At 45.3% G+C, this 14,484-nt stretch overlaps 1 protein-coding gene and 1 long non-coding RNA gene across 4 annotated transcripts in view; one reads left to right on the forward strand and one right to left on the reverse strand.

Annotated features, from left to right (window-relative positions):
• The first annotated feature begins 1,888 nt into the window (after positions 1-1,888).
• LOC116665666 lies at positions 1,889-14,476 on the forward strand. Its single transcript, XR_004322291.1, has 3 exons — positions 1,889-1,898; positions 2,278-2,280; positions 14,390-14,476. It is a non-coding gene; the product is annotated as an uncharacterized LOC116665666 (long non-coding RNA).
• The window catches only part of SAE1 (SUMO1 activating enzyme subunit 1), a 60,969-nt gene continuing 52,762 nt past the window's right edge, over positions 6,278-14,484 (reverse strand). For 2 of the 3 annotated variants that reach the window (XM_006190599.3, XM_014564241.2), the window contains 2 exons: positions 10,891-10,960; positions 6,278-7,333 (listed from right to left, as the gene is read on the reverse strand). In XM_006190599.3, the coding sequence (XP_006190661.1) occupies positions 7,241-7,333; positions 10,891-10,960 (163 nt within the window). In that variant the 3' untranslated portion in view covers positions 6,278-7,240. Of the gene's footprint in view, positions 7,334-10,890; positions 10,961-14,484 lie in introns of those variants that run through there. The other variant, XM_006190600.3, reaches the window with a different exon arrangement.

Genomic DNA, 14,484 nt, shown 5'->3' on the forward strand with positions numbered 1-14,484 from the left:
TGTGTCAAAAGGAAGGCTTAGGTGCCACTGTGTGCACCCAGCCTTCATGTACCTCTGCTCAGCGCCCACTAAAAGCTAGGTCTCATGAGGACAGGTTTTTTTTTGGTGCTTTCTCCTCACTGGATAATGTATGTCAGCAGGGCTGGATACTTACCGAATGAATGAATGAGCTATAACTTCCTCAGAAGCACCACCATGAGGAGTCCTGGGGAACGAGTCAGTCATGAGATGGACCTTGTCTCTGCCCTCAGGGAGGCAGAGGGGACATCTGGTAGAGCAGCTCCAGCTGAGCTCACAGTGAGGCTTTGCCCGTGCAGCCCCCCAGCAAACTAACTGGAAGGCCTAGCACACTGCCTGGCATTAAAAGCCTGTGTTGAATTAATACAAGAAGGGGAGCCCCTACCATTCTCTTCCAGAAAATGGGGCCACTGGCCAAACGCTTTCCCTGTGCCGTCTTCCCCACAGGACTGGCCCAGACACAGGTTCAGATCCCAGCTCCTGCCCCTTCTCCTGGCTGTCCTCAAGGGGAAAGGGGAAGTTCAGGGGACATGGCCCTGTTCCTAAAAGGCCAGGGTGTGGGAAACAGGAACCATCACTTTGGAGAGAAACTTGGCCAAGCCTTGTCAAGCTGAGGATGTACATACCTACGGCAGCAAGTGCCTTCCTGAGTGTCTTCCTTAGAAGTGGGTGTGGACACGTGTCCAAGTGTTGACAATGCACAAAACAACCATCCAAGTACCAGCAGCGGTTTGAAGAGTAAATCAAGTCTGCCCAGGAGGTGGGGGTGGGGGAAGGATATAGCTCAGTGGTAGAGCACATGCTTACCATGCTCGAGGTGCTGAGTTCAATCCCTAGCACCTCCAATAAAAATAAATACATAACCTAATTACCCCCAAATAACAAAACAAAAAACCAAAAAAAGTCTGCCCGTCATACAACAGAATAGACAGAAGTCAACTGGAATGAACTAGACCTACATCACTCTGATACAGGACCAGTAATGGTGAGTAAAAAGAGCAAGTAGCAGAATGATGGTGGGTACTAGGTGTTCATTACATGCCATCCTCTTCTTTATTCTTCTTCATGTTTAAATACTTGTGCACAGGGTGCAAGGCCCCACAGGGGTTGTTCCCACCCCGATGTCCCACAGCAAAGCTCTGCTTGGTCCTTACTGTAGTCCAGGCTATGCCCCTGGAGAGGACGCTTCCTTGTGCGACCAGCAGCCTCCTCTGTCCAGGAACAGTTCTTGGAACTATTGATATGGTTAGATTAGGTCTACTGTTTTATTATTTTCTGTTTGTCCTGTTTTTTGTTCCTGTGTCCTCTCTCCTGCCTTCTCTTGGATTGGTTGAATACTTTTTAAGAATTCTCTTGGGGGGAAGGCATAGTTCAGTGGTAGACTGCATGCTTAGCATGTACAAAGTTCTGGGTTCAATCCCCAGTACCTCTGTTTAAAATAAATAAATAAATATATAAAATTATCTCCCCCCACCAAAAAAGAAAGAAATAAAGAAAAGAAAAAGAAACCGAGAAAAAAAAAAAAGAATAAGAAACCCTTTTTAGCTGAGTAAGGAAAAAACAAAAGAATTCTTTAAAAATTATCTTCTGGTGTTTCAGCCTTTATTCAGTACCGCTCTAGGGATTACAAATGTATCCTTACCTATGTATAGTGAGCACTGTCGCAAGTCTGCCACTGCACAGCGCCGGTGACCCCTCCCTCCACCCCATTGTTTCATGCTGCAGTTGTCACAGGGATCACATCTACACAGGTTACAATTCCATGCGACACGTATTAACTTCTGCTTTAAACAGTCATATGTATTTCAAATAAATTGAGAAAAAATACCCTTTAATAACATTTTCCCCCTGTTTACTTACCATTTCCATTGCTCTTCCGTGTATTCTGAAGTTCCAAGCTTCTCCTGGGATAACTTCCCTTAAGCCTGAAGAACTTCCATTAGCATTTCTTACAGTGTATTTCTGCTGGCGACAGACTCCCTTAGTTTTATCTGAAAATATCTATTTTTACTGGTTATAGAATTCTGGGGTTGACAGTTTTCTTTCAGCATTTTAAACATCATTGTCTCCTGGCTTCCACAGTTTCTGATGAGAAATCTAGGACCATTTGAATCATAATTCCTCTGTTTGCAATGCGTTCTTTTTGTCAGGCTGCTTTCAAGATTTTTCCTTCATTTTTAGTATTCATATTGGCTCTGAAATGTCTAGGGACAGTTTTCTTCATATTTATCCTGTTTGGGATTCACTGAGCTTTTCAAGTCTGTAAATTAGTATCTTTCACCAAACTTTAGAAGTTTTAGGCCATTGTTTACTCAAATATTTCTTCTTCCCCATTCTCTCTCCTCTCCTTCCGGGGCTCCAGTCACACGTATATTACACCTTTTGCAAGTGTCCCACAAGTCCCTTTAAAAAAGTTTCTCCTTTTCAGACTAGGTAATTTCTATGAATCTGTTTCCAGCGCATGGAACCTTTTCTCCGTCATCTCCTTTCTGCTATTAGGTGTATCAGTGAATTTTTTAAAATTGTAGATACTGTATTTTTCAGTCTTGAACATCCATTTGGTTCTTTAATATCTTCTGTTTCTCTGCTGAGCCTTCCTATTTTCCATCATCACCATACATGTTCCTTTACTTCAGTGAGCATAGTTGTAATAACTACTTGAAAGTCCTTGTCTGCTCATTTCAACCCTTGGGCTCTCTTGGTCATCTTGTCTTATCCCTTGAGAATGGGTCACATTTCCCTGACACAAGGTAATTTGGGATTATATCCTAGGCAGTACTTTTTTTTTTTTGTATCCTGGACATTACATTATGTTGCAGACATTCTGGATTCGGTGATATTCCTCCAAAGGATGTAAATGTTGTTTCAGGAGATATTTATATTTGTTAGATTCAAACTGGTGCAGAGGGTGACAGCTCAGATCCAGTTCACTTCAGTCCTGCTTAGTCTGCCCCATGAATTCATAGACCAAAGGTCAGCGTGAGACTTGGGCCGGATTTATCCACATAACCTGCAGTTTCCCTTTCCTGGGGCTCTCCCTTCCAGCAGCTGTGGTTACTCCGGGCTCTGTCCTCTGGTTCTTGAGGCCAGTGAGACAGCTGGTTTTCCACCTGAGTTTGAGCTCCCTGGTGCAGTGCTAGGGGCCGTAGCCTTCTCTCAGGCTTCAGCTCAGGCAAGACAAACAAAAAAGCAAACACACACACACACACTCGGAAAACTCATCCTGTGCTGGGCTCTTGTAACTTCTGATTTCCCCTCTGGAATCTACCTGCTTTTGTTCAATCTCCAGAGCTTTCCAATATTTTTTGTTTTTGTTTTCTGGGGGGTAGTATTTGCTTTTGTTCAATCTCCAGAGCCTTCCAGTAGTTTTGGGGGTTTTTTGGGAGGAGGTAATATTTTATCTATCGACTATATAGATGTTTGCAGGGAGGTTTGCCTATTAAAAACTTAGCCCACCACACCAGAAACAGAACTTCTGTCTCTTCTTTTTAATAGTACCAAATCTACTTTTTTTGTTTGTTTTTTGGTTTTTTGAGTAAAAGTAGATTTATTTAGTCAGATGTACACGGGGCCGGGGGGATGTTGGTTAAAGTAAAGGTGGATACACACTCCATAGACAGTGGGGCCGTCTCGGAAGGCAAGGAAGAGAGAGCGACCCAAACCCACCATTTTTTAGGACTCAAAGTGGGGAATTCCACCCTACCAAGCCAGGCTGGAGGGAACGAGGCAGAGACCCAGGGACAGTCAAGGCTAGAGAAGGCTGCATTTTGTTAGCAAAGTCCAAAGGGCACCTAGGAAAGCAAAGGGATCAGCTGTTCAGAGAGAAAGGACACACCTGAAGTCACCTGTGTGGACTTCACTCTTGGAGCCCCGGTGCCAAGTGTCTGCAGCTTAGCAGAGCCGAGGTTCAGAGGGTCTGGCGAATGAGGCCCTCAGCTAAACCACTGCCACCTGCAAACTGTACAGTCTCCAGCAGGCTAGTTCCAAATTTGAACTGACGACGATTTCAAGACATGGTGAGAAAAAGCGAAATGCAGAAAAGTAGTTATTTTGTGAACATGCATAATAGCAGCTAACATTGGGCAATTTCTACTCGAAGTATGTATGAATTCATTTAATTCCCACAGATCAGAGGAACATTCTACTGTTACCATCTTACAGAAGGGGCGACTGAGGTACAAAAAGGTCACCTGCCCAAGGTTGCATGGCTAAGTGGCAGAGTCTGGGTTTGAACCTGACAGTCTGGAAGTATTCACTCACAGTGGCTGCCATGGGCGCTCTCTGGGAGGTAGATAGGAAAGTGGACATAGCTAACATCTACAAAAAGCATCTCTCGTTTCTCTCCAAAATCCTGAGTTGAGCTGTGCAGTCAGCTGCTCCTGCTATGTGACCAACACTGAGCTGACAGGCACGTGGAAGAATCTTTTTACTCTTAGACTTGCACCAGTACTGCTTGAATGTCTTACTGTAAGCTGAAAAAGAAAATCCACTTCCCTTCTGGCCTCAGCGGAAGGCGTTCCCTCAGCACCCGGGCCTGATTGATGGTTTTCAGAGGTGACTTCGAGGTCCCAGAACCTCGCGAAGGCAAAGGCCGCGTTGGCTAGTCCTCAAGACGACCACAAGAAGCAGCGCCACTAAGTGAGTGCTTACTAAGTATTCCGTATAGAAGCCTTCGCCGTCAGCCCAGACCAGCCCTTACGGGTTGGGGGAGGCTGCTTCGTCGTCTGCAGTATGGGGACAACAGTATCTACCCCCATGGAGTTGCTGTGAGGATTCAAACAATTTAGCTAAAGTACAACTATTTGAAAAGGTATCAGGCAGGTAGTGTGAGCATGTTACCTGTTATTGTTAAACTCGTTTGATTTACCAACCTATGCCTTCATTTCCCCACCCGTAAAGGGCAAATAGGGCATATCTCAATAGATGCACTTTTATACTTACCGAAAAAAAAAAAAAAAAAAAAAAGGCAAGAAACCGACAAAAAGGGTCTGCACTGCAAAGGGAAATCATGGAATGTGGGGCTGTGATGGGGCCAAGAGCGCTTTCTTCTTCTTCCTTTTTTTGAGTAGCACCTATTTACTGTAATGTTCTGTCTGAAACTTCAACCATTAAGCACCTAACGGAGTTTGGCTACCATGCATGCCAGGAACCAGAGATGGAGCGGAGAAAGTTGGCAGCCCCAAAGATAACCCACTTCCTTTCGTTTGGTACTCCTCCGTTCCCCAGTTATCTGCTACCTTTATGGACTAATCGCTCTCCCCCAGAGGGTTACACATCTCCTGAGGTTCTAGAAACCACAGGATAATAATCACTGTGCACTTGCTGGAGACTTGGAAAATCCATTTTTATGTTACCACCAACATGTACTGTGGGCAAATATGAAATCTGAGGCAAAGAGAACAGACATTTCCTATCTGAAGCTGGAAGCTTCCCCACCCGCCGGATTCCCAAGGGGTCCTCTGTGGATCGCCCAATCTCTGCCATTATAGGTACAGGGGTGGAAAAGTTTGAAAAGCCTCAGAGATTCTACAATGACAATTTTGTTTTTATCCATCCAGACCCACCAGCTCCCCCTTGTGACCAAGGTCCCACATTGCAAAGTAAAGGGTGTGATTAGCTCACATTTCTCCAGACTCAACATGGAACAGGCCCCCAATAGGGGCCGGCCCAGAAACGCAGCCCCAGCCTCACCCAGGCAGGTGCAGAGGTGACCAGGAGGGCAGGGGAATTGAGTTCTTCCTCCCAGAGGAGACCAGTTCCTTTTTCGCTGACTGCAGCCGAAGTAGGAAAGGAGCTGATTTATTCACTCAAGCTAGCCAGTCTCCACGGAGGAGAAACGTAAGTGAGGGTGAGGAGACCTGGAACACACTTGGCTGGAGTCAGGACAAATCTGGCGCCCCAGCCACAGCCCTGACCGTCCCAGTGGCGGGACTTGGGGCGAATTACTAAGTGTCACTTCACTTTTATGAGATCATCACTCACTTTTACTCCTTTTCCACTAGTATTACAACCGCTGTCTATGGGAACAGCCACTATGTAACTGAATTACTCAACCGACAGCTGGAATCAGAAGCTTCCACGCACTCTAGAACTTGAGTAATCTCACTCCCGCTGCGTACCCAGACAAAGGGTGGCGGCGGGGAGGATCTCGGTGACATGGTAGAGCCTCCAGGGAAATTTCCTTCAGTTAAAAACAGCAATTGCTGGATCGTTCCCTGTCAGAGGAAGACGTTACTAATGTGGAAGAAAAACAAACAAATCCTCAAGCAAATAACTTTATTTCTCTTGTTCCCTTTTCAAGAACCAAGGAAATATAGAAAATATATATAAAAAAAAAACACAAACAGCTGCAATTCAGAGGGTAAATGAAGGACTGACACAGCCCTTAAACCCAACAGCCTCCAGAGGGTCCACGCTGCGTCGATGAGGGGCTCTGTTAAAAGGGCAGGCTCCTTGCCCTGGCTCAGCCCCCATAAGCCAGAATCCCCAAGGGGTGGGACCCAGGAATGTGCCTTTTCCAAACAAGCTCCTCACCAATATTCAATTTGCAGGGTTTCACCCTAATACCCCAGGTCTCAGTAACATTTCCTCTCTTTCAAAATCCAGGCTGGAACTCAACTAATCCTAAACTAAAACTCAAGACCAGCACACCAGATGCCACCTGTTGTTTTTCAGTCTCAAACTTTGGAGGAAGTACATTCCCCCTGCCATGTTTTTTCCTCTCTAAAGGCACCTGTCTGCATTCAGAATGGTGGTTCCACTAGTGTTTTATTGGTCCTGGGCCTTAGTCCCCTCCTGAAGTCATGCTCCTCTCTGTGGGACATCAGGTGGGGACTAAGTCCAAGAAGGTGGCAAGCTCCTACACAACAAGGCATGCTGGTTCCTGGTGGGCATCTCCAATGGTACCTGGGGGGTGGTGACACCGTGAGGGCACCAGGACTGAGAGAGGTGGCAGAGGGGGCTTTCAGGTGCTGGCCGCTCGGGCGAGCTGGCGGGCCTGGGGCCGGCACGGAGACAGCCAGGACCCACGTCCCTCATTAGCAGCTGCTGGTGCTGAGAAGTAGCACATCTGCAAGACCTCACCGCTCGCAGGAAATGGTTTGTATCGGTTCAATGACTTCGCTTTTCCCTTGACTGGAGATGCCTTAGTGGGGGGAAGGGGACAGGGATCACATGTGGGCTCGCTGCAGGTCAGCATCTCTGGGGCTGCCAAGTCTCAGGTTCACTTGGGGCCAAGGCACTCCACAATCCCATTCCCCTTCATGCCATCAAAAAAGAAGAAGTTGTTGTGAGGAGGGTCCCTTTGAGACAAAGCCTGGGGAGAAAAAGAAGAAGGTTCAGCTCAAGTGCTTTAAAGGGGATAAAACGGAGAAAAGAGAATACACCCCCAGACCTAGGTCTCCTAAAAGCAATGTGGGCCGTGGTTCTCAGCAGAGGTTGATTCTGCTCCCCAGGGGCTACTGGGCTCTGTCTGGAGACGTTTTTCATTTTAATTTTCATGTCCCTTTGTTCTGTCCCTTATCAGCTATGTGTCCTTGGGCAGATCATTTAGCCTCTCTGACCTGTTCTTTCCCCGTGTAAAATGAAAATAAATGTTTTCTCCTAAAAAGAGATGCTGCACCTCAAATACCTAAAACAATGCCTAACATGGAGAAGCACCACTTGGCAAACGGCAGTAATAATTATTTATGACTATTCAACTGAGAAAGGCAGTGATTCATTCCAACACGTCTTAGGCTGCAGCTTTCATCACCTGGGGGGACACACTGACGCAGAAGTGGCACTTCCAGAAGGCAATGCTGCCTGCCTTCCACGGGATGGGCCAGGGCTGGGATCCAGAGGGCCTGGGAGACGCTATTCAGCCACGAAAATGGTGATTATCTCGTGGGGTTAACAGAAGTTCACGGCACTTTTAGAGATGGAGTTAGTCCCCGAAACTACACGCTGAATCACGTGTATACCTGTGTGTACTGGGGAAAAGTCCAAGGGTATCAGTGGGTTTTCTAAGATGTTCTCAACTGGAGAAGGGTTACCATTTAAAAAGGAGACCATCACCTACACAAGCTGCTAGGCAGGGTTTCTAGGTTCCGGGGAGCATCGCGCTTTCCTAAGGACCTTTACAAGGTTGGAGTGTTTTCTAAGCCTCCTGAACCTCTCCTCCTTGAACTGAGTACCAATCCCAGTCCACTTCCTCATTGGTACAATGCAGACAATTACACCTATTCCAAGTGGTTATTCTGGAAATACCCGTTCTTCTGAGGAAGATGTACTGAGCATCTACTTTGTGCCAGGCATTGTGCTAGATACTATGGATTCTGAAGTCCCTGACTGTCGGAGGCTTGGAGAGATGTTTACTTCTCTGGGTCTGCATATGAAATAGCAGATGAATGGCAGCTGGCCACCAGGCCTCTTGGCGAGTATGAACCACAATCAAGCTTGTGAGGTGTCGGGCACAAGCAGATCCTCGGTAAGTGGGAGCTGCTATTAAGAACGGGGGCCAGAGGTGCTTTCTCAGTATCTGAGGACCCCAAGCATGCAGCCAGGTGGAAGAGCCCGAGAGCCCACAGGTGGAACTTCTCGACCTTAGAAGCCCAGTTCCAGGAGATGACCCAGTGTTTCAACATGGAGCCTGGGATGGCTGCTGCTGTCACCGTCACCCCTAGTTCTGCAGGCAGGGAGATGGACAGTGGACAGTGGGGAGAGAAAAGAAGGATGATTAAACTTAAGGGAGCGAGACATGACAGAGGACGAAGACAGAGCACATGGAGGTATCTGGAGTGGTGTGAGGAAGGAGGGAAACAGATGACTGCAGGGGAACAGACTTTTACGTCTGCCCTCCCTCTCCCGATGTTTACTTTTTTACCGGTGATCAGATGGTCCCACCAGGGAAAGGGGGAGGTCTGCGGCCCTCAGACTGCGAGACCTTCTGCCAACTGGCTGAAGCTGGAACGGTGTTAAGTAAGGGGGAGTGGTGGGGACAAGATCGCGGGGCGTGGGGTGAACATGGGGCAAAAGGTAAAGTGCTACCCCAGCAAGATGGGGGTAGGAGGAGATTCCAAACACACCCAGCAACCAAGAATGCAGAGTGCTCTGGCTATCTGGGATAAACAGAAACAAGATGCTGGGCAACAGCTGTCCCCAGCAGGCAGGGAGGAGGGGGCTGCGGGAGAGGTTAGGACTGGGATGCGGGGAAGCCACTGCAAACAGTGAGGTCAAGGCCACCCACCCGACCCCCCATCTCCATCCCACACGAAAAACTCAGGGAGCAGCTTCTCAATGGGCTGAGGGCGAGAGGATAGTGGCCCAGGGCTGTGCAGAGAGCCGCTGGGCGGGAGTGGCATGTAGGGGCAGCACCGGAGGCCTGATAGCCAAGGGGTAAGGAGCACAGGCTCAGAAACCAGGCTGTGCGGGCTCTGGTCAACCCTGGCTCCCCCGCTTCTCTGCACCTCAGTGCCTCCTTAGCACAGCAGGGATGACAACAGCTCCTACCTCTAGGGTTGAGGTGTGAGGATAAAATGAGTTTATCCAAGTAGAGAACACAGTCTTTGTGTGGGAGGCACCTAATGGGCTTTCAATAAATGTTACCTATTATCGTCACTGTCATCTTCACAGACTACAAAAATACACTATGTTCCTGTCCCCCCTTATTCTTCCATCACTGTACTTGTTCCTGCCAAGTCCATAGGCAGCCCTCAGGATCCTTCCCAACACAGTCCTCTGGGCAGCCACTACCAACTGCTCAGATTGGGCACAGAAGGTGAAATTTTCTATCTGTCTGGGCTGAGCAGAAGGCCTGAGCAAGATGACAGGCAGGGCAGCGCACGCTCCTCTCCTCCTTCCCTACCTCCTCACTGCTCATTCTACTGCCTGTGACACAGGAAGGGACAGAATTTGGTCTAGAGAGAAGGACCAGGAAAGAAGAGAGAAAAAAAGAGCCTTAGGAAGACAGTAGGACCACTGAACTGAGTCAAATGTTTTCAAAGCAAATTTACAGACCCCCAAGACAAAGTAGAGCTGGTCTCTAAATCGTCCTCCTAAGCTCGAACCTGACATGAAAACGGACATGGAGAACCATTTAACTAGGCACGACTCTGCTCCAGGAAAGAAAAGGACAAAGCATCACTGCAAGTCCACTGAAGCAGTCAAGAACTTGCCAAAGGCAAATTTAACATCTCTGGGCAAATATCAAAGTACCCAAAGACAGTAAAATATATTTGGGGATATGCTATAGTTTTGGCAACTCAAATGTTCTAGAAGAGACTCAAAAGGCTGTGCTAGTTATTGGTTAGACAAGGCTAGGTGAAATGCTTCCCTTCTGAGAGGGACCGTGACACTTCCTAGTGTGGCCACAGCCTGTGGGGCTCCTGGCACAGGGTATGTGCCCCACTGGGATTGGTCTCCCCTTCTGCACACGTGCCTACACTGTGTGCATGAGCAGGAGGGAGCTTCAACACCACAGTCACAGATGGAGAGAAACTGGAGTCCCTTCTCCGGGCCTCAGTGTCCACCCCTTAAATGGGGATCATGGCAGTGCCCGTTTCTTAGTGCTGTGAGAAGCAGAACACCTTGCAAATACCATAAGCACAAGATAACTAATGGGTATAGTTAGGGGGTGGCAGACAGCACCTTACGGGCACTCTGTCCAGCTCTGGGCTTAGCATAAAGCAGGCACTCAAAGGTCACTAGCTCAGCGCCCACCTGGATGGGCTGGAGAGAATGGGGCGGGGTGGAAAAGGGAAAGAAGAAAGGGAATGGGTCGGGCAGGAAATAAGGATGAGTGGGGTCAGAGCAACCAATCATCTCTGGGTTCTCGGCACATCGACAAGGTCATGGTGCAGGGGGTCAGTGACCTACTCTGCAATGACTTTTTACCTTCACAATTTCCTGGGCCAGGATCCCTCCAACCACTGCACATACTGGGGCCATCTCGGAGAAGCAGTACCTAAAAGAGAAGACAGATGAAATGGAGCACTGAGGAACAGGAAGGCTTATGGGTAAGGGCATCTGGAGAAGGTCAATAGTGGGTTCGCCTGCATGAAAACATCTCCTACCCCGAGGAGTCAATTCAGACAGCTAATGCTGGCAGCTAGGCGAGAAAATTAAATCTGATCCAGGAGGTTAGTAGGTTGTTGGGAAAGACATTTGAACCTTGGCAGACAAGAACTATTTCACATTTTTTTTTAAGTTAAAGGAAAGACTGTATCTCTGCATCCTAAAAATACAGTCCTACAAATATCAGATGTTTCAGTGCCCCGGTCACATTCTCGCAATTCTCTCCTTTACCCACAATGGGCAGTGGGTTCTATGTGCTATTCCCAGACAAATGTCAGGAGCAGGCCTGTGTTAACATGCAGGAGGCCTGGGAAACTTGGGGTCTGACATTAAAGTGCGGGAGCAGAGAATAGTCTTCACTACTCACATAGATAACAACACTTCTGGGCCAGGATGGGGCATCCAGTGGACAAATTTTAGCTAATATTGTCACCTGCCCCTCCAAATCATTCATCTCGGACAGCAAAATGCTTTCTCTCACCAGCTCCCAAGAGGAAGTATGGGTCCCACCCATGAACACAAAGGTATTTTTTAAAGGAGCAAACTGGGGTGCAGGCAAGTTAAAGGGAAAGTGTCCCTATGGAATTCTACCAACAGGAGACCACCTCGAATCTCTCAGTTTGGTACGAGTCCTTCCATAAATTTTAAAAAGGGCACATATCTAAACATACATAGTTTAAAATCCAATAGCAACTATTATTCTTTGTAACCCACTGATGGGTATTTAAGCTGTTCAAGACTGCAATCATACATCTTGCCAGAGGTGTCCAAACAATTCCTTATGGTAAATTCCTGAATACAGAATTGCTGAGTCATGGTACATTCTGCCAAAATGCCCTCCAGAAAGGCTATATCCATTCAAATCTCATTGACTGTGCTTCGGGGGTGCCCATCTCCTCACACCTTGGCCAGGACCAGCACTCCCATCTGTTCCCCAAAAGAGGCAACTTTCCCTCCTGCTTTCCAAGGTCCATTACAGAACTATAAAACACATCAAGATCTACACCAAAGGAAAATTAGGTGCTCTACTCATAATTCTACTACTCAAAGATAATCAAATGTGGAAACATTTTTCCTTTAGAAAAATCTCACCAATATTCTATGTGATCACACTATACTAATTTAATATTCTGCTTTTTTTTTTTTTCCTCTTAAAAGTATATTCTCTTATCAAAATGCTAGGAAACCACACCAGTGACATATAGACAACTAGGTGGGATTCAGGTTAGGAATGCAAGGTTGGTTTAACATCTGAGAAATCAATCAATGTAGAGGGCCATATTAATTGAATAAAGGACAATAAATACATGATTACTTCAACAGACAAAACAAGCATGTGATAAAATCCAGCACCTTTTCATGATAAAAACACTTAATAAACTGGGAAGAAAGGGAAATTTCTTCAAACTGATAAAGGGGGTCTATGGAAAATCCACAACTAACATCATGCTTAATGGTGAAAGACTGAAAGCTTTCCTCGTAAGATCAGGAACCAGACAAGGATGTCTGTTATCGCCACTTCTATTCAACACTGTACTGGAGGTTCTGTCCAGGGCATTTATGGAAGGAAAAAGAAATAAAGGGCATCCAGATTGGAAAGAAAGAAGTAATGTGTATTCACAGATGACATGATCTGCCATATAGAAAACACTAAAGAAACCACAGAAAAATTATCTGAACTGTTAAATTCAGCAAGGCTGCAGAATACAAAATTAACATACAAAAATCAATTTATTAGCAATGAACATTTGAAAATGAAATTAAGAATTCCATTTACAACAGCATCCAAAAGAATAAAATATTTAGAAATAAATTTAGCAATAGATGTGTAAAACTTATACTCTGAAAACTATAAAACATTGTTGAAAGAAAGAAATGAAAGACAAATAAGTGGAAAGCTATCCCCATGTTCATGGATCAGAAGACTAAATATTGTTAAGATGGCAATAATCTCCAAATTAATCTCTATGTTTGACACAATCCCTATCAAAATTCTAGCTACCTTTTTTGTAGAAATGGAAAAATCCACCCTAAAATTCTGCAAGAGACCAAGAATAGCCAAAAGAATCTTGGAAAAGAAAAGTTAAGTTGGAGAACTCACATACCGCAATTTCAAAACTAACTACTACAAGTTACAATAATCAAGATGGTATAGTACTGGCATAAGGACAGATAGAGACATATAAATCCATGATATACAACTGAGAGTCCACAAACAAAGAAATACATATATGGCCAATTAATTTTTTTATGGTTAATTAATTTTTGCCAAGGATGCCAAGACGAACAGAATGGGAGAAAATTTTTACAAATCATGTATCTGATAAAGGATTTATATCCAGAATATATAGAGGCCCATTACAATTTAACAATAAACAGATAACTCAATTAAAAAATGGGCAAACGATCTAAATAGACATTTCTCTAAAGAACATACAAATGGCCAGCAGGCAAATGAAAAGATGCTCTACATCATTTAGTCATTAGGGAAATGCAAATCAAAGCCACAATGGGATGCAACTCATTACCCACTAGCACTAAAACAGACAGACAATAACATTTGTTGGCAAGGATGTGGAGAAACTGGAATTTACCAAAGTGCTGGTGGGACGGTGAAGTGGTGTGGCCGCTGTGAAAGTCTGGCAGTTCCTCAAATTGTTAAGCATAGAATTACCATATGAGACATCAATTCCACTCTGGTATACACATACAAGAGAAATGAAAATTTATGTTGACATGAATGTTTATAGTGGCTTTAGTTGTAATTGGCAAATACTGGGAACAACCCAAATGTCCTTCATCTGGTGCACAAACTGTGGTATATCCATACAGTGGAATACTACCCAAAATAAGAAGAAATGAGCTATGGATTCATACAGCATGACGAATCTCAAATGTATTAGGCTAAGTGAAAGAAGCCAGACTCAAAAGACTGAACATGCTGTATGATGCCATTTATATTACATTATTGGAAAAGGCAGAGTCAGAACAGGTCAGTGGTTGCAGGTAGGGAAGAGGCTGATTACTACAAGGCAACATGAGGGAATTTTCGGGGAGGTGATAAAACTTTTCTGTATCTTATTTGTGGTGGTGGTTACACAACTCTGCCTTTGTAAAATTTTATGGAACTTTAAAACAAAACACACAAACAACTCATAGAACTATATAACAAAAAAGAATAGATTTGACTGTATGTAATTTTTTTTTTTTAATGAGGAAACAAGAATGAATTTCACTCTAATTCCCGAACATCCAGAACATGGGATAGTCTACATATAACTGGCCAAAATTCCTTAAAAAAAAAAAAAAAGGTTGGGAGGTTAACTGTTCTAGATCAGGAGTTGGAAAACTTGCTTTGTAAAGAAACAGACAGTCATTTTTTTGGCTTTATAAGCCACATGGTCCCTGTTTAAA

This window comes from Camelus ferus, chromosome 9 (assembly GCF_009834535.1).
Source record: "Camelus ferus isolate YT-003-E chromosome 9, BCGSAC_Cfer_1.0, whole genome shotgun sequence".
In the NCBI taxonomy this organism is placed as follows: domain Eukaryota; kingdom Metazoa; phylum Chordata; class Mammalia; order Artiodactyla; family Camelidae; genus Camelus; species Camelus ferus.